The sequence below is a fragment of the Cavia porcellus genome, unplaced genomic scaffold (genome assembly GCF_034190915.1).
Source record: "Cavia porcellus strain 051 isolate PalLab524CR breed Dunkin Hartley unplaced genomic scaffold, mCavPor4.1 scaffold_5, whole genome shotgun sequence".
NCBI lineage: Eukaryota > Metazoa > Chordata > Mammalia > Rodentia > Caviidae > Cavia > Cavia porcellus.
Window position 1 is genome coordinate 52,617,447 of NW_026947488.1, and position 18,057 is coordinate 52,635,503.

Consider the following 18,057-nt stretch of genomic DNA (forward strand, 5'->3'; position numbering starts at 1 on the left):
GCCCTGGCCCCTAGTCAGGGGCAGGGGCTAGGGGTTAGGGGCAGAGTAGGCTGGGAGCTAGCAGCAGGTGGGGCGCGGCCGCTCCGGGCGAGTGGCCGGAAAAGTGCCGGCCAGGCGAGCCCCAGGCTCTGCGGCGCTTGGAGAGACCCCCTCGCTCACCTCGGCGACGATCCCCGAGTCCGGCCTCTTCACGCTGAGGACTCCTGCCCGCGAGTCGCAAGATCGAAGACTAGGGCGGATAGCTCCAGAGGCGAAGGCGGACTACCGAGAGAACCGACGGAGGGCGGCGGGCTTGGGAGCGCGAGCGAGCGAGGGCGGGCGGTGGCGGGAGGGCGGGGAACGACGTGCACGCTCCCGAGGACCCAGCGCGCTCGAGCCAGAGTTAGTCGCGGCCCCGCGTACGCGCGCGCGATTGCTCAGGAGTGCGTCCACACCCTAAAACTCGAGTAACCAATCATTTAAGCCGCGTGGGGCATCACGGGAACTCCCGGGCTATAAAAGGCCAGGTTGCTATTTTGTACTCCGCGAGTCACTCATCCTTTAATTAAAGTAGGGTGCGGTTAGGTGCGCGTGCGCGCTGCTACTACTCCGCCCTCAACTGCCAACGCTTCCAGCAAAAGAGATCCGCCCTGCTTGTTATTACGCGTGCGCACTGGCAGACCTGACCCCGGAAGACCACACGCCTGCGCGGCAGAGACTACAGTGACAGTATCTCAGATGGGGCGCGGGCCAGTCATGGCGGAACCATGGTTTGGTCAGTCGTTGCAGGCTTTGCCCTCAGCTGTGGTGGGCGCACTGGGAGCCCTGGGCAGCGAGTTCTTGCGGGAATGGGAGGCGCAGGACATGCGCGTGACCCTGTTCAAGCTGCTACTGCTTTGGTTGGTGTTAAGTCTCCTGGGCATCCAGCTGGCGTGGGGGTTCTACGGGAACACGGTGACCGGGTTGTATCACCGCCCAGGTGAGGCTCCCTACGAACCTCTGTGGGTGGCCATCCATACCACCACCAGGCTGTATCCCAGAATATCCCCGACCTTCACCTTATCAGGAGGTTGTACTTTGCCACCATAACGTTTTATGCCAGAATCCTAACATTGTAACTGTTCTTCAGAACCCTCACCAGACAACACCAAGAGTTTGTTAGGACCCTATCACACTCTTCTGAACAATACCAGATGCCCCTAACCCTAACCTGAGCTGATGCCTGCTCAGATCCTCACTCCCAGCCTGCAGCAGCTCTGGATGTGTTCCTGCCTCCAGGTCTGGGCGGCCAGAATGGATCTACACCTGATGGCTCCACGCATTTCCCTTCGTGGTGAGTAAATTTGTCCCTACTTCCACCTCATGGTGGGTAGACAACGTACACTTCTGTGCTGATTACCGAGAGGGAAATTCTCAGGGTATGTAGTGGCCTTTGCAACACCCTTCCAAGTGTGCATGTAGAGCTTAGGCTTCAAGTTGAGGTTACACCAGTGTCTGGATAGTCTGTTACCAGCACGCTGTTCAGCAACCTTTAGGAGCAGGTAGAATATTGTCCTCATTTCAGAGATGCAGAGGCAGGTCTGTACGAGCAAGCTATTCAGTTGGGAAGGCAAGAACTGGCTCAATGCTGAGTTATACCCCAAGTCCTAAGAGTCTCTCTTCTTAGCATACTGACTGACCTCCTCATCTGTAAAACAGGAACTTACCTGGGAGACAGACAGGAAGATTGCAAGTGTGGGCACAATTTGGGAGACTTAACAAGACACTTGTCTCAAAAAAAATTAATATATAAAAGGAGGTAGGGGCTAGGGTTGTAACAGTGCAAAAGATCTGAGTTCAATCCCCAGAACAAAAAGAACAAACAAATCTTCCGTAATCAAGGCATTCGTTCACAAAGAACAAGGACAATCCCGGCCCTGCTTATAGAGGAAGCAAGAGACTTATAAAGAGGAAAACAGTGCAAGGGTAAGGGTCATCTGGAAGGCATCTCCCACAGTACCTAAACTGGACCAAGGCCAGGAGATGGCGTAGTGTACTGGGCAAGCGGAATGGATGGAACAATGCCCACAGGAAAGGACAAGGGTGACATACTGGAAGAACAGATAAGGTTGTGATGGCAGAGTTTGGACATGAAGGCATCAAGTGGTCAGAGAACCACTGAGGGACTGACTCATCAAGGCTGTAGCCTCATCTAATTTGCCTTTATAACTGCCTGCTTAGTGGTAAGTAGATAAAAGGGTCCAAGAGTGGGGCTGGGGCATAAGCTCAGTGGCATAAGCACCTGCCTTGCAAGCAGGCAGTTGAGAATTCGATCCCTGGTACCGATAAAAAAAAAAAAAAGGTCCAAGAGTAAAGGTAAGAGGTTATTTAGGAAGGCTGCCACTCATTACCCAGCTTTCTTAAGCAACTGGGAAAAGATGGCAGCATAACGTAGAAACCAGGAACAGACATACAGAGGGGAAATAGTGGGCCCAGAGTGGGCTATGTGAGATCAGTAAAGAGATTTAGATTATAGAGCTTTCTTACTGAGCCCAGCTCAGCATCCAACAGGAAGAACTAGTCTCAGGAGCTATTCCGCTACCTGTAAAATAACCTTTCTTTCTTCTCCCATCACTTTCAGGGAAATGGCAGCAAATGAACCTCTCAAAACCCACAGAGAATAAGGGAATGCAGAAGCAGAAAGGTCTCCGGAGGCATCACTAGGAGTGCTGGATCCTACACTGTGTCTTTGTTTGTTTATTTTATGAGACGGGGTTTTGGTGTGTAGTTCAGGTTGGCCTTCAACTAACTTTGTAGCCCAGGCTGACCTTGAACTCACAATGATCCTCCTGCCTTAGTCTCCAGAGTGGTGGGATAACAGGTGTGCACCAGTATGCCTGGCTCCTGTACTGTGTCTGGCTGCTGCTCAAGAATGATTTCAGGGGGCCCAGTACTGAAGTTAGGGGGTACGTTAATGCTTGCAGGACTAGGCCTCCATAGACTTCAGCCTTGGCATCAGTAACCCCAGGTAGTGGGCAAGTGAAGAGTTTGTCTGTACCCTGATCTAGGACTCATAAGGAGAGAACACATGTTTCTTCTCTTTCGGGGTTCAAAGCTCAGGAGAGGCCTTATGTTGGGAAGGCTTGCACGCCCTTTTAGGCTTGACTTTTTCCTGTCTCCCTTCTTATCCTCCTGAAATATGACCACACAGAAATTTGCTTGAGAGGAAGCCTGAGGTTGACCATTTCTGGGATTTGTAAGGAAAGTCTATTCTTGCCTAAACCTTGAATTTCTTTGGTTTTGCTTTGTTAGCAGGGAGCCAAGTAATCAGGCCAAGGCCAGGCCTTCTAGGCAATTTTTTTTTTTTTTTTTTGGTACTGGGGATCGAACTCACAACTGCATTGCTTGCAGGGCGGGCATTTATGCCGCTGAGCTAAATCCCCAGCCCTAGGGCCAGGCCTTCTACTCTGGTTATTTAGCTGGCTACTGAAGTATAGGACAAGGTGTACTGGCTGGCATCATCCAGACAGAGGAGGCACCACTCACTTACTTCCCTGACCCAAACAGCTCTTCAGGTATAAGGCAAAGGAGATTATCATTTCCCAGTTATCTTCATAACTCTCTGTCCTCAGCAAAAAGCAAGGTGTCTAAAAGAGACAGAGCCCATTACCTGAGCCTCTGGGGCTCCCACACCTACTGTTTAAGTGCCCTTGGAGTCTTGGGTCTGTACCCTCCCTTTTAGTAGGGAGATACTAAGCAGTTAGTGCAAAGTAGCTCCATCAGCTCTGCAGTCTGATCATTTCCCATCTTGTCAACAGTCCTTAACCTGAAAGTCTACCAGCACTGTCTCAGCTCGTAGGAGCCCTCAACATGAAAGATCAACAGGCCAGATACCCCTGGCCCCTTTGCAATGGGCAGGAGAGGTTTCAGAGGAGTGGGTAGCAAAAGCCCCCACAGAAACACTGCTTCCTCAAAGCATTATGGTCCTAGATGTAGCTCTTCCCTAATGGCTGCCCTGCTGCTTACCTCTGCTACCTCAGTGTCCCACTCCCCACTTCTCCATTAGATGTCATATATCCACTTGGTACCCTCTGCCGTGGCAGAGGTACATTGGAAGTCTCCAGGCCCACCCACTGACACTGACCTGCAGATGCAGGGGCTCTGTAGGTTACCCAGGCTCAACTGAAAATGTGGCTTATTAAACACATAAGTGCATCAGTTGTGTGGTTATTTTAAAAGGACAAGTGTGTGTGCAAGGGCAGCTGGTGAGGAAGTATACTGAAGGCTACTGCCCTTCAGGAGCAAGAATGCAATGGTTTACAGATGTGGAAGGAGTGATGGAGGAGTGCTGATGGGGTGAATGTGAGGCATTCAGCAGGGGCAGTCTCTCTGTTGGCTTGGGTTTTGATAAGTTTGTGGTAGTGGGGATTGAACTTAGGTCCTTGCCCATGCTACCAAGTGTCTACCACTGAGATACAGTGCCAGTGCATTCCCTTGTTGGTTCTTACATACCTGGCCCTATTCCAACCTCCCCCATCTTTTTTATTTTTTTATATTTTTGATACTGGGTCTCACTGTGCTTCTCTTGAGCTCACTTTGTAGCCCAGACTGGTCTAAAACTTGGAGTGATTTTCCTGCCTCAGTCTCTCAAGTGCTCGGATTATAGGTGTGCACTACCATGCCCAGCTTCCACCCTGTTTTATGGGCCAAGAGGTTGGGTGATTATCTCAAGAATCCTGTAGACAAAAAATAATGAAGCTAGAGACCATGCCAAGTAAGAAGGAAGGAACTTTGTTTAATTTTTTCAAGAGATAGTAAAAGTCCAGCTATAGGCCCCAGAGGCAAAAGTCAGCTCTGTTGGTGGGCATGCCACGATATGCTACTGAGCAGCAGGCTAAGCCAACTGGGAAAAGGAAGAGTCCTTGTTTACATACAGGAATAACAAGTCAATGCTCTGGTGAGTCAAGAACCATTCCTCCCCTGGGGAGAGGCCACAGTTTGTATTCATGGAAAGCAAAGTACAGAAAATGACCTAAGGCTACACAGGCTCACCTTTGAAAGGTGAGAAACCACAATGAGGTAGGTTGGCCAGATATTACCCACTCACAAAGGTGAGCATTCACTCTACATCAGCACCTGGCAGAGTGGTCAGTGGAATCAGGGAAAAAAACCTGGGCATTGAGAGGCTTGGTCTGTCAGTCAGAAACATGATCCTCAAGTTAGTGGGGCCTGTGTTGCGGGAAGGCCAAGCTATACTCAGCTGCTTGCCCCTCAGATAGTTCTGCCTTGTCTTGACTAATCTTTGTAGAATGTGTCACAAGGCAAGACAGTCCTGAAGGGGAGGCCTCTGCCCCTGCCATCTTCACTTGAGAGTGTAGTAGTTTGTGGGCACAAAGGGCATTTTGCTGACAATGGCCATCTGCTGCTTCCGCCGCACCTCCACCAGCAGCTGTGTCCCTGGTCGGCTGTACTCGGAGGGTACGTAACCCATTGCCACATTCTTTTTCAGGCAGGGTGATGGGCAGCCACTGGTCACAGTACCTGTCCAAGCATAGGCCATGTATTTTTATGCACCATGATGCCAGCCCAACGCCCCCACTCTTCTAGGGAAAGGGATAGGGTTCCCAGCATCCTTGGACTACCTACCAATCATGGTGCCTTCTGCACGCAGTATGGGACTGTGCGCCCGCATTGGGGCTCCCTCACAGATCAACCCCACACGCCTCCGCTCCACCTTGCCCTTCAGCTGGGGAACAATGACTGTGGCTCCTGGGAAGTCCATTGCAGCCCGGCGCCGCTTCCCTAGGGCATGACACACCAGACCCAAGTCCCAGCCCAAGAAGCCCTGGCCATAAGGGGCCTTACTTTACAGGGACCCCAAGTGACAAGCATCAAGTCCCCTTCATTTGGGCTCCCTCGTGCTCTATTTCTTCCCTGTACTGCAGTCATCCAACTACCTCCTACCCACTAAAAGCCATGCTAAAGGTCCTCAACTTATAATGAAAAAAAAACAGTAATACGTTCAGGAAATAAAGGTTCAGAGAAGCTAAGTAACCTTCTCCAGCCTGTACAAACTGAAGAGCAGTCACAGGTTGGCTGTCCTCATTAAAGTTCACACCACCCTCCAGGATCCCATGAGTTTTAGCCCAACTCACCCAGTGTCCAACTGAGGCTGCCCTCCACAGGTGTGGTATGTTCATCAATGTCATTTCCATAGAGACACAAGCCTGCTTCCAGGCGCAGACTGTCCCGGGCTGCCAGCCCTGCCAATTTCACCTCTGGGTTTTGCAGCAGAGCCATTGCCATGTGGACTGCCCCAGCTACGGGCACTGAAATCTACAAAGAACACAAGAGACCAGGAACAGTGGGCAGTTGCCCCCAGTCTTGTGCCCTGCTGTGCTCTACACCCACTGCTTGACATACCTCCATACCATCCTCTCCTGTATAGCCACAGCGGGTTACTCGACAGCCAGATACACCAAACACCTCCATCACAGCACTGGTCATGAAGGGTAGTTTCCTCAGGTCGTGTGCCACACCAGCTTGTAGCACCTGGGCTGCAGTGGGGCCTGGACCCAGGAAGCCAGTGATGAAGCATTCTGGTGCCAAAACCCCTTCAAAACTGGGCTATAGCCCTTTCTCAGGGACCAGAATAAGTTCTGAGCAAGTCTCACTTTGCAAGTAGAAGGTACCCTTGCCCCCTAACTCATGGACTCATGAAACTTGGGGCACGGGTACCTAATTTAGAATTCTAGCATACAAATATCACACCATCCATGCCTTTCTCTTGGAATAGCCTCTGTGCTAAGCAGCAAATGAAGCCAGGAAGCCAAAAGTTGGCTCTGACTCTTGCCTAGCCATCTCACCTTGCAGGGCTAGCAGGGCATTATCCACCACCTCTAGGCCCACATCACTGCCCCCGTTCTGAAGCTCCCTGACCTTGTCCTGAAAGGAAAGACAAAAACATCACATCGGTGTCTAGTATAGTACCACTTACCACCGGCCCTGGGCTAGATACTGCAGGCCTGAGCAATAAGATGGTGGACTAGTTTCCACCTTACAAGGTCACACAGCTGCTGAGTGGTAGGGATAACCTATTCCCTAACACCGCTCATACTCCTACCAAAGGATGCTCACTTAGGGGCCAGGATCAGCTTTATCTCCCTATCACCAAAGGCTGGCATGTTCTAGGGAAGGCCTGCTTTTAAATCTCATAGTTGTTCACTCGCTCAGAGTTACCTTCTGAGCTCCTTGTGTGTGCTAAGTCTCCTGGACCTGTTGCTTTAGGATACTGCATTATGAAAAGGAAACCAAAGTGCCTACGACAAGAATGGGTTGTACCTGCATGAGGACCAGGTCCTTGTCCCAGCAGCCAGCATTGGATACCACATATAGGTATCCCTCAGCAGTATTGGTCACAATCAGGTCATCCAAGATGCCTCCAGCCTCATTGGTAAACAGCGACAGTGTACCCTAGCATCAAAGGGTAGCATCTTTGCCTCCATGTTCAAAAGGGCAATGTCAAGGGTGAGCTAGATATACCTCAGGGGCCCACTCAGCCACAGACTTCCTCACCCCATGCACAGGGCTCAGACTGTGCAAGTTGCAAGCCTTGGGTACCAAGTAAATATTCACCATCCTCCCCACATAGGGATGGCTCCCCTGTCTAATGACAACCCTGTGCCCCTCTTTGCTTAGTAATGACGGCTTCATCCCTCCCACACAATTTTGCCAGTGTTCCAACCCCCCAGGATAAAAGCTTCAAAGAACATCTCTGGGATCCCAGACACTCCTACAATATTCTATGTCACAGCCCCAGAACACTGTAAGGCTGGTCTTGCTCCCCTCCCCATTAGCTGATGTGGTGAGGCTGGGATAGCCCCCACCCCTCGCTGGCTAGGTGTCCAGAAATGACCCAAGGACTGTTGTCCAATACAGCAAGCCCTGAGAAACTGACCCATATCTGTCCCCCTTCCTGGCTCATGACTGAAGCACCCATTAAGCAGAAACAAAAGGGCCCACCTGGTTTGGCTTTAGCTCTGCAATGTCTCCCACTACGAGACTCTCCATCAGCTTCACTCGGTCACAACCAAATATCTTGGTCTGGGGAATAGATGGAGACCCTTAGGTGCCTGCATCAGCCATTGAGCAAGCAGTCTTCCACCCTGCCATCCACAGTCCAGTCCAGCCCAGAGGTGACTGACCAATGTCAGTTCTACGGGTGACGGGGTCACCTTTGGATTCCCCCACATCTCCCAGCCCAGGTTGTGACTGACTGAGGTCTAGAAACTTAAAGAGAACCTAGTAGTTTACTGAAATACCCTTTTTCCAATCCATACCCACCAGGATAGATGACAGTTATCAGTCCTGGAAGACACAAGGCATTAAGGTATGTGCTTAGTAGAAGGCAGGAAAGACTGGAAAGATGATGATTGAGAACACCCCGAGTTTGCCTCCGATTTCTTTGGCACTGTAATCTGTCCATGACACCCTGGAGACCTCCAGCCCTTGTGAGAAGGCTATCTTTGGAATCCAGCTCTCAGCAAGCAAAGCCCAGATATGCAGTGCTGTGAAGGGAAAGCAGGCCTGACCAGCAGCTGGCACTCCCTGGCTCACCTGCAGCATGTGTGATACGTCAAAGAGTGAGCAGTGCCGGCGTGTGTGCAGATGCGAATCCACGTGGCTATCCCTGTACTGCACAGGAAGACTCCAGCCGGCAAACGCCACCATTCTCCCACCATGGGCTAGATGGAAGTCATAGAGCGGAGTCCTGCGGAGCTTGTCCTGCAGGCAGCTGTGTTTAGTACTACATACCAGGGCCCTGGTCCCCGGCTGCCTCCCGCCCCCACTCTCCCAAGATCAGCACCAGATCCTATAGCACCCTTTATCCCACCTGTGCACAACTGAGTGAGCGACTCAGAGCTGCGGGGAGTGCTGGCCGGAGAAAGCCAAGAGGGGCAACCAGGCTCACAGCTCGCTGCATCGTCCCCCAAAGCAACTGCAGACGGCACACACGGGCCACCACTCTGCCAGGCACGCTGGGAGATGTAGTCCGAGCTCCTGCTTAGACAGGTCGCTCTAGTGCAAAGAGGTTTAGAGGAGGGGTTGGGAAGCCCAAGGGCAGCCTGGGATCTAGAGTAGAATGTGCTGGATTTCTCAGGATCTCCGTTCCCCTAGGTAATTGGCCAAATTCAGGCAGTTCAGGGTGGATTGGGCAGAAGCAGAGCTGAGAAGCTAGGGGTCAGACCTCCCACTATGAACTCCCGTCCCAAGGGCCAAAGTTCCACAAAAGACTGAAAAGGCTGAATCACACTTTCAGGACCTGAGGCGGGTAAGAGAAAGAATGTGATGGGGGTGGGGAGGTTTCAGGAGGGTGGAGCCAGCCAGACAAGCTGAAAACCACTGTTGTCTGGTCTCCTGTAGGAGTGTCCAGCTCTTACCACTGGGCAGACACAGGCAGCCATCACAGTCATACATTCCAGAAGTCTTTATTATTTATTTTTTGAGACAGGGTCACTATGTAGCCCAGGCTGTCCTCCAACTTAAGGTGATCCTCCTGCCTCAGCTGTCCAACTTCCAGTAATATTTATTAATCTTGCTGGACACCAGACTCTGTGTTGGGTGTTGGGGCCACCCCAGGATCCTCTTCACTTATACATGCGCATGTGCACACACACATACACACACAATACACTTGAGGAGCACTGTTCTCTGAACACAGGATTTTCAGTCATCACCCTTTCAGCAAAAGCAGAGTAGGACTAAGCAAATAGCCATACAGGTGAAGATACCAGCTTGCAAACCTGAGTAAGAACGGGCTGGACACCAAAGGGTGGTTGGTGAGTCTGCGTTTATCCAATTTTCCAGGGACACAAGCCAGAAGGGAACGAGATTTTCTCTCTTGAAGCAGCAGCAACCTGGATCACTCAACATTTGGCCTGGAGAACTGCTGGGGCTCATCCTCTCAAAAGGCACTAATGAAAATCCCCTTTGGATCTACCCCTGCCAAGGTTGACTCCTGATCAGCATGTATTAGGCAGCTGGGACAAGGATATGGGTGTGCTTGGGCTGCACAGATGGCAGACAGGTAGCTGGTCTCATTCTTAAGCACTAGGCTTGCAGAGGCGCCTGTCCAGGCTCAATGAACACATATCCCAGAGCCAGCTCAGGGACCTAGGAACTTGGCTACTAAAATCCTGAGTTTTGTCTCCCCAGAAGGTAGCAGAAAAGTTTAGACAAGAAACTTCTTTTATGAAAAGAACAATTGAGATTTGTTATGATGAACATGATCGATATATATGACAAGTATGTACTAAAAAAATAATAATAAAGTTTTAGAGAAGAAATTATTTTTGTGGACATAGTACAAAGAGAAAGAAGACTACTATGGGGCATGGAAGGAGGATGGGGCATCTCTTTCTGCCTCAAGCTTTCCAATCATAGTGCCAAGGTAGCAGTGGCCTTCCAGGGTTAGATGGAACTGGTTCATTCCAGCTCTCTGCGCTTCAGTGTGGACAGCTACAAAAGATAGGGTGTGTATGTGGGCAGGATGGGCAGAGGACACTCAGGAATTCTCAGTAAAAAGAATTGGAGTATTTTTAGAGTAGAAGGAATTGTGTTGCAGCCAGGTGAAAAAGAATGCACCTTGCCAGGAACTCATCCTGAAGCAACATAATGAGTCCCAAGAGTCTTGAACCTGTGGACGTGGCCCAGACAGGATGAACATGCAGACAACACTCAGAATGCACCGGGAACACACTTCTGTCACTGGCGGCCCAAACCAAGCCTGGTGGGCATGGAAAGGCCAAAATCTCAGCTAGGAGCCACTGTTCAAGTGTAGGAGAGCAAGTTCAGGTCATAACAGCCGTCAACCTGTAACACAAAGGACTATGAGGTCTGATCTACTGAGGGCAACGCAAGCCAAGCAAAGGTTAAAGATTACTCACATCAAAACGGCCAATCCTTGTGGAGGTGTGACTGGCCCGGATCATCTCTGTCAGCGCCCACATCTGCTGTACTTCAGAGGACACCCTGCTGGGATCTGGGAGACCCTGCTCCAAAGGGAGGGTTCAATTGCCCTGGGTCTCTCCCCAGTACTGCCCTTAGAACTCTAGAGAGACCAAGCTAGGGTATGGGTCTCTCCAAATGAGACCAGTAATATTCCCAGATGACTTATGAATGTTCAGAAAGCAGCCCAGCCTTCTTCAGATCCCACAGAACACCCAAGATGGCACAGATTGGACCAATGCACTAGGGTCCACCCCCTGTAATCTTACAGAATGGGGACCATGTGGGCCAGTGCTGGACACACGAGCCATTCACACATGGGTTTTACCCAAGGTAGGAACTTACCTCAAGAAAGGAAGGCTGCTCACAGGGCACTGGGTGGGAGAGCCACTTGGGAAAAGTCACAGAGGGGCTCTGTAAAGTAAAGGCATACTTCCCTAAGTGAGACAGAGTGGGAGAAGAGGAAAGACCTCTGGCCTCAGACATTGGGAAAACCCTGTAAAGGGGGTCAAGAAAAGAAGCCCAAGGGAACAGTTAGGCTACTGAGTTCCACAGCTATAAAGAAGAAAGCCCCAATAATGTAAGCTGTAAAAGTGTGTCCTGAAGATTCCAGCTCTGAAAGGTGAGGCAGTATAAGGACAGAGCCTCATCTCTCATCATGAGCTTCCAGCATTCACACTTGGCTAACCTGCTTGTGAGCTCACTATTTTCCTCCATCACATCCCCACTTCTTCAGCTCTCCTAGCCATAGCTCTTGAGGAAAGGGCCAACAGCTTCAGGCTACTCACTCACCTTTGGTCCCTGCTGGAAGATTTGCAGCTCCTCCACTGTGAAAGATAGCCACAGTGGTGATGGTTGCCGCAGAATGAGACGCAGCTCCAGTACTCTGGCCATGTCACACAGCATCTGACACACATACACAAGGACCCACCAAAATTTCAACTCACTGCCCAGGAACTTCCCAACCATCAGTGACCCAAGCTAGTGCCTCCCCAGGTCTTCAGAGAGGAAATAATATTCTGTCCAAGGCACTTGCCTGGGAGCCATAGCCCAGGTCAGTCTTGACCCCTTTCCCTCCTGGTATACTAGCTCTATCCCCAGGCCTCTCAGAAGTCCTTTTCGGGGCTGCCCTTGCCATACTGAGGCTCAGCTGACCTGGTGCTTGAATAGTGATACATATTCCTGGGCTCCATCCTCACTGTGTGGGTCAGGCATCAGACAGTAGTCCCGCAGGCAGGTCACCCACTTAGCTTGTGTGTGTGCTGAGGTATGCTGACGGACACGGATAGTCAAAAAGGCTGTGTAGTAATTCTTAAATGTGATCTCCTGCAACTAGAACATACACAACCCACCATGATAAACCAGGCACAGGGCCTCTTTCTTACTGTCCTACAGGGCATCAAAACCAGAGGTGCTCTGTTACTGAGCTACATTCTCAGCTCCCTGCCCCCGACACACCTTTTAAAAAAATACTAGAGACTGAACCCAGTACTTTTACATTGAGCTACACTTCTAGCTCCTTTGTTGTTTGGCTGATTTTTTTTTTGGTTTTTGGTTTTTTTGTTTTGTGAGAGAGGTTTTGCTATGTATTGCAGGCTGGTCTTCAACTCACTATGAAGCCCAAGTTGGCCTCAGACTCATGGTGACCCTCCTGCTTCAACTTTCAAAGGCCTGGGGTCACAGATACGTTCCAATCACTCCCCCCACCCCCACCTCCCTACCCCCCACCCCCCACCTTCCCAGCAATTATTTTGAGACAAAGTCATGCTGAATTGTTGAATTGCCTAGCCTGGGTTTAAACTCATGATCTGCCTACCTCAACATCCCAAGTAGCTGGGACTACAGACATGTACCATGCTCAGCTTCCTCTTCTTTTTTAGAATGTACTCTTCTGCTAAATAATTCAATAAACATTATTGGGGCCAAACACAATTTCACTTTCTCAGAGGTTCTCACAATCTAAAACAGTAAGTCATGCAAACAACCTATCACTGTGGGTCTTGCCACATGTCCAAATGCTGTCAGAAATCACAGTCCTACCAGGTATAATGGCCCATGCCTATAATCCCAGCATTGGAAGGCTGAGGCAAGAGGATCATGGTGTTTGAGGCCAACCTGGGCTTTGTGGTGAGTTGAAGATCAGCCTGAAACCCTCTCTCAAAAAAAAAAAAATAAAAATAAAAAAAGAAAGAAAGAAAATGTCTCACAGTCCTAATCTTGGTGGAGGCAGAAAATGTACACATGGGGCCTAAAGAAGGAACAGTTTGTTAGTGGTCCAAGAAAGGTAGAAGATACAAAAATAGCATATGCAGAGAAGTTTACAGACAACCTGGTACACAACAACAATTCACCTGGTTATAGCAGTGGTTCTCAATAGAAACACATCAGTTACTCCTGGAAATTTTTTAAAAATATAGGTGTCCAAACTGCACCTCAACCCTACCAACCCATGATTTCCTGGATCACTTCCTCTTTTTTGGATATTGTTGTTGCTGTTTTTGTTTTCTTTTGCTTTATTTTTTTGAGTCAGGGTCTTACTCTGCTGTTCAACTGGCCTTTAACTCATTATGTAGTTCGGCTGGCCTTGAACTTGGATCTGCCTCAGCCTCCCAAGTGTTGGGATTTCAGGTGTGTGTACCATGGTACTTAGCATGGGTCAGTACCTTTAACTAGGTTTCCCAGTTAACTATAAGGAACAGCTTGGGAGACAATTATATAATATAAGTGTAGGGGTCAAAAAGAAAGGAGGGGCACAACCACAGAATGGCTCTGAAGGCCAGGCCATCGAAGTGGGCTTTTTCCTTTGTGTTGGGGTCATGTAGTATCCAATTAGTCGGTCAGCTAATATAAAGTGCCAAATGGAGATTGAAAACTGGCATCACCATAAGGTACTTAGCTGGCCTTGAACCTGAGGTGATCTACCTGCCTCAGACTCCAGAGTGCCGAGATTACAGGCATTCACCATGCCAGGCCTGGGAGGTTCTACTCTGAACTCCGTCAGGGATTGCAGGAATGAGAAGGCTGGTTTGAGGTAAATAACTGTTTAATGGTCTCCAGCTGTGGCCAAGTACAAGCTTAGCGCTCAACACTGTTCCGTTCACAGTTGTATTTCCAGCACCATCTAGCCTACTTCCTGACACCTTCGCGCCAGCGCTGTCCTAGAATGTGGGCAAGCGATGGAGAAGAGAACAGAACAGGGTGCGTTATTCTAGTAAATACTGTTGGTACTACTTTAGAAATAAACTGAACGGTTACGTAGTTCCCCAGGGACGCTGCAGAGGCTTGGGTGAAAGATTAAGCGCCTGGGCAACGCCCAAATTCCCCATTGCCCCGCCCAAGAGCTCCATCCCACCCACCCGGCTTGCTCACCTCGAAAGGCTCCATGCTAGGGAAAGTGACATCGATGACCAGCACGCCAGGCCGGCCTTGGACAGTCCGCACGTCGCCGATCTGCAGGGCTACTGCGCCTTTCACGTGACAGGGCACCGACAGGCGGGACATGGTGCCAGCTGTCGCGAACCAAAGCAATTGCCTCTTGGAGACCCCAACCACAATAACCCTTCCGGGCGTCCCCAACAGAGCCGGAAAAACTACAACTCCCAGGAGGCTTTGCGCTGAGCCAGGCCAGCCAACCACCGATCCACAGAGCCAGAACCCGGAAGAGCCTGCGGAAGTTCTCCTTCAGCCAATCATCGCGTGGACCTATGCGCCCAGGGTCGGTCGCTTCCAGCAATTATTGAACTGTCCGGAACCCAATCTGTACCGTCCGTAGGGCGCTGGTCCATTAAACTAAGTGAAGCCAACCACACAAATAACCATAAACTGGACGAAATGAATTGCAAAAAATACTTTACATAACAACCCCCACCCCCGAAAAAGCTTTGGAGGTGTAGCTCAGTATACAGCGCTTGTCTACAATATAAGAGGTCCTGGGTTTGATTCCCAGCACAAAAGGCAAAAAAAATTTTTTGAACAGACAGAGTACTTCTCAAAAGTTGTTTAACATCTTTATCAAGAAGATAAACAGCTAGTACTATAAATTAGAACCTCTACTAAACAGGGCAGAAATGGGGAGTGCCTGGAACCCTTATCCATGGTGATTTGCGAACCACTCTGAAAATCGGTTTGGTTTTCTAAACAAAATTTATACCCTCAGGCAGGAGCATTTAAACCCCCGAAGGCACAGGCAGGAGGATGGCCATGAGTTCAAAACCTGCCTGAACTACATAGCAAGAACCTGTCAATAAATAAATAGACAAATAGATTTAGTTTGGTTTTGGCTTTTGGTTTTTGAGACAGGGTCTTGCTATGTATTTTAGGATGACCTTGAACTCCCTATGTATACCTTGACGTCATGGATCTCCTTCTGCCTAAACTTCCAGAGTTCCAGGACTACAGGTGTGCACCACTTGTAATGCTGAGTCTTGTTTTGTTTTTTTGGTACTGGACATTGAACCTAAGTCCTTGTACCAACACTCTACCAACTGAGCAAATGCCTAGCCCCATGAATGAATGAAATTCCAATACAGCCTGCTGGTGTAAAGATTAAGATTGCCTTCTTATCTCAATGCAGTCTTCCTTTTGGTTTGGTTTGGCTTGAGAATTTTCCCACAACAAGTCCACACTTGCTCTTCAGAGCCAGTTTCTCTTTCATTCTGCACTTTCACTTTTTTTTTTTTTTTTTTTTTGGTCTTTTTGAGACAGGATCTTGCTATGTAGTTGAGGCTGGCCTTGAACTCACTTTGTAGCCAACGCTGGTTTTGAACTTGCAATGATCCTTCTGCCTCTGCTTCCTGCTTCCTGGGATTACAGGCCTGTGCCACTACGTCCAGCTCTTGTTTTTGTCTTTTTGAAACAGTTTGGACTGCCTTTGAGCTCACTTGGTAGTCTAGGTTAGTCCTGAACTTGCAATGATCCTCCTACCTCAGCCTCCCAGTGCTGGACCAAGTGTGTGCCACCATGATTGAACTCATGACCTCATGCTTGCCAGGCAGGGACTTCCACCACTGAGCTAAACACCCAGCCCAGCTTTTACTTTTTAATTAAATTTTGTCACCCCAGTTTTTGCTCACTTCATTCATTTCTTCATTTGAGATGAGAAGAACCTGGAATTCAACTCCAGAAGGAGATGTGATCATTATAAAACCTCATAATGTTTATTTGGCAAGTCACCTTTAAAAGCTACCCCGTAACATTTATTTGGTGTAATCAGCCAGAAAGAGAACAGATAAGGCCAGATGGATGCACGTTTTGCTTTTTCCTAAACATCACAAAGGCTTAAGGCTTTTCCTTTCTCATTCTTTCCCTCACTCTCTCCCCATGGCCTAGGCACTCTTCTCATGGTACACAGAGGCATGTCTGCTGCTTTTCTGGCCATGGAGGCTGCAGAGAGTGAGTTTTGTTTTTCTTCCAGCCGCAATACATTTTTCTCTTTATTTTTGCTTTTTAAAAAATTTCTCATGGCATGCCTTGTTCACGTTTGTTTGCTGCCTTTTTCTTTTGAAAATTAGCCTGATCAGGGGCTGGGAATTTAGCTCAGCGGCATAAGTGCCTACCTTACAAGCAGGCAGTCATGAGTTCGATCCCCGGTACCAATAAAAAGGAAAAAGACAAAAAAAAAAAAAAAAAAAGAAAAAAAAGAAAGAAAAAGAAAAGAAAAGAAAAAAGAAAATTAGCCTGATCTCCACTTAACTTAGCTTTGTCAATAACATTTCTCCCCTCTTTGGTTTGTGTTTTAGTATGATGGTGGAATTAAGGGTACGATGCTGGGATTGAGGATGTGATGCAAGTAGTAAGGGTGTCCCACTCTGGGTACAACACAAATAAATAGGCTTAGAGGCTGTAATAGACTCATATGACTAGAAGTGGGCTTACATTAACAGCCACCATTATTTTCTTTTTCCCTTTTCTTCTCTCTCTCTTTCTCTTTTTTTTTTTTTTTTTTTTTTTTTTTTTGAGACTGGGTCTCACTGTGCAGTTCAGGCTAGTCTTGAACTCACTTTGTAGTCCAGACTAGCCTCATACTTGTGATAGCTTGGACCCCGGAATAAAACCCAAGGAAGCAAGAAATTAAAATTTGGGGAGCAAAGGCTTTATTTTAGGCCAGGCCTGGCGACACAATCCCCAGGAGCCATTTTGGAGACTGTGCGCCTCACAGCTCGGGGATTAGGCTTTTAAAACTGAAAACCACAGGAATGTTGTAATCACTGACACAGTTAGGTAGCACCTGAACTTTACAGAACTTCCTGTAATTTCCTTGAAGTTAAGCATTTCTTAAAGAATAGCACATTTTATTACAGATAGCCAGATGAGGGGTAGGGGAGGGGGTTATAGGAAACTGAAACCTAAGGCTTTTACAGCTTTCTCAGGAAATAGAAACTTAACCTAGAAAGATAGGAAGGGGGGGTGGCTGAGAGGCACATACAGAACAGGAATGAGGCGCAATGGTTAGAACTAGGTTACAAGATTCCCCTCTGATGTGACTGAGGCCAAATCCTTGGCCAAGTAGTTGGGAATGAGATTTATGCCTTGCATTTGTTGTCTGGCATATGCAATTATTCTATTGAGTATATAAGGACCTACTGTGACCAAAAGCAGTACTCCTAACAATGGTCCAACCAAGGACAGGAGATAGGGCAGGATTCCATTCTAGACACTCCATAAAGTGTTTTAAATAGCTCTCTTCTCCTTTTAACTAGGTCTTCCTGTAGTCTCTTGATTTTATCTCCAACAATGCCGGATTTATTTACATAAAAGCAGCATCGTTCCTGCAATACTGCACAGATCCCTCCTTGTTCTGCCGTTAGGAGGTCTAGTCCCCTTCTGTTTTGGAGAACTACTTCAGCCAACAAGTCTATTTGGTCTTGAATGACCTGAATGATACTAAATAATGCCTGCACAACACTAACGATCTGGTTGGAAAGTTGGACAGAAACCCCTACTCCTGCTGCCCCCATATCTAAGGCTCCTGATATTCCTAGGCCTACCAATAAAGGGATAAATTGAACTGCCCTCTTTGATCGGCCTGTGATGTAATCTAAACTAGGAATGGGGACAGGCTCATCCCTGGGTAGGATCTCTATATCAGGCAAT

General features: G+C 48.7%; 4 protein-coding genes across 11 annotated transcripts in view; 1 reads left to right on the forward strand and 3 right to left on the reverse strand.

Moving 5' to 3' along the window:
• Rhoa (ras homolog family member A) overlaps window positions 1-360 on the reverse strand; it is a 44,865-nt gene extending 44,505 nt beyond the window's left edge. For 2 of the 4 annotated variants that reach the window (XM_003476669.5, XM_013159615.3), the window contains exon 1: window positions 160-355. The gene's annotated coding sequence lies outside the window, so the exon portion shown is untranslated. Of the gene's footprint in view, window positions 1-159 lie in introns of all 4 variants that reach the window. The other 2 variants (XM_005006647.4, XM_063248853.1) reach the window with 2 other exon arrangements.
• Window positions 361-523: 163 nt separating this feature from the next.
• On the forward strand, window positions 524-4,173 carry Tcta (T cell leukemia translocation altered). Of its 2 annotated transcripts, none has more exons than XM_063248854.1 (3): window positions 524-958; window positions 1,210-1,312; window positions 2,600-4,173. In XM_063248854.1, the coding sequence occupies exons 1-3, from the start codon at window positions 718-720 to the stop codon at window positions 2,640-2,642; spliced, it is 387 nt and encodes a 128-aa protein (XP_063104924.1). In that variant the 5' UTR covers window positions 524-717; the 3' UTR covers window positions 2,643-4,173. The 2 variants fall into 2 exon arrangements, with proteins under 2 accessions (XP_063104924.1, XP_063104925.1); XM_063248855.1 differs by having other exon boundaries at window positions 533-958; window positions 1,258-1,312.
• A 560-nt stretch (window positions 4,174-4,733) lies between these two features.
• Amt (aminomethyltransferase) lies at window positions 4,734-9,918 on the reverse strand. Of its 4 annotated transcripts, none has more exons than XM_063248849.1 (9): window positions 9,762-9,918; window positions 8,575-8,702; window positions 7,981-8,061; window positions 7,300-7,431; window positions 6,825-6,903; window positions 6,382-6,527; window positions 6,114-6,294; window positions 5,605-5,760; window positions 4,734-5,499 (listed from the first exon to the last, which is right to left on the reverse strand). In XM_063248849.1, the coding sequence occupies exons 1-9, from the start codon at window positions 9,916-9,918 to the stop codon at window positions 5,321-5,323; spliced, it is 1,239 nt and encodes a 412-aa protein (XP_063104919.1). In that variant the 3' UTR covers window positions 4,734-5,320. The 4 variants fall into 4 exon arrangements, with proteins under 4 accessions (XP_063104919.1, XP_063104922.1, XP_063104921.1 ...); XM_063248852.1 differs by having other exon boundaries at window positions 8,575-8,742; window positions 9,762-9,890; XM_063248851.1 differs by lacking the exon at window positions 9,762-9,918 and adding an exon at window positions 8,852-9,231.
• On the reverse strand, window positions 9,792-14,564 carry Nicn1 (nicolin 1, tubulin polyglutamylase complex subunit). Its single transcript, XM_005006649.3, has 6 exons — window positions 14,335-14,564; window positions 12,121-12,297; window positions 11,758-11,871; window positions 11,311-11,379; window positions 10,905-11,009; window positions 9,792-10,830 (listed from the first exon to the last, which is right to left on the reverse strand). The coding sequence occupies exons 1-6, from the start codon at window positions 14,464-14,466 to the stop codon at window positions 10,789-10,791; spliced, it is 639 nt and encodes a 212-aa protein (XP_005006706.1). The 5' UTR covers window positions 14,467-14,564; the 3' UTR covers window positions 9,792-10,788.
• Between the last annotated feature and the right edge of the window lie 3,493 nt (window positions 14,565-18,057).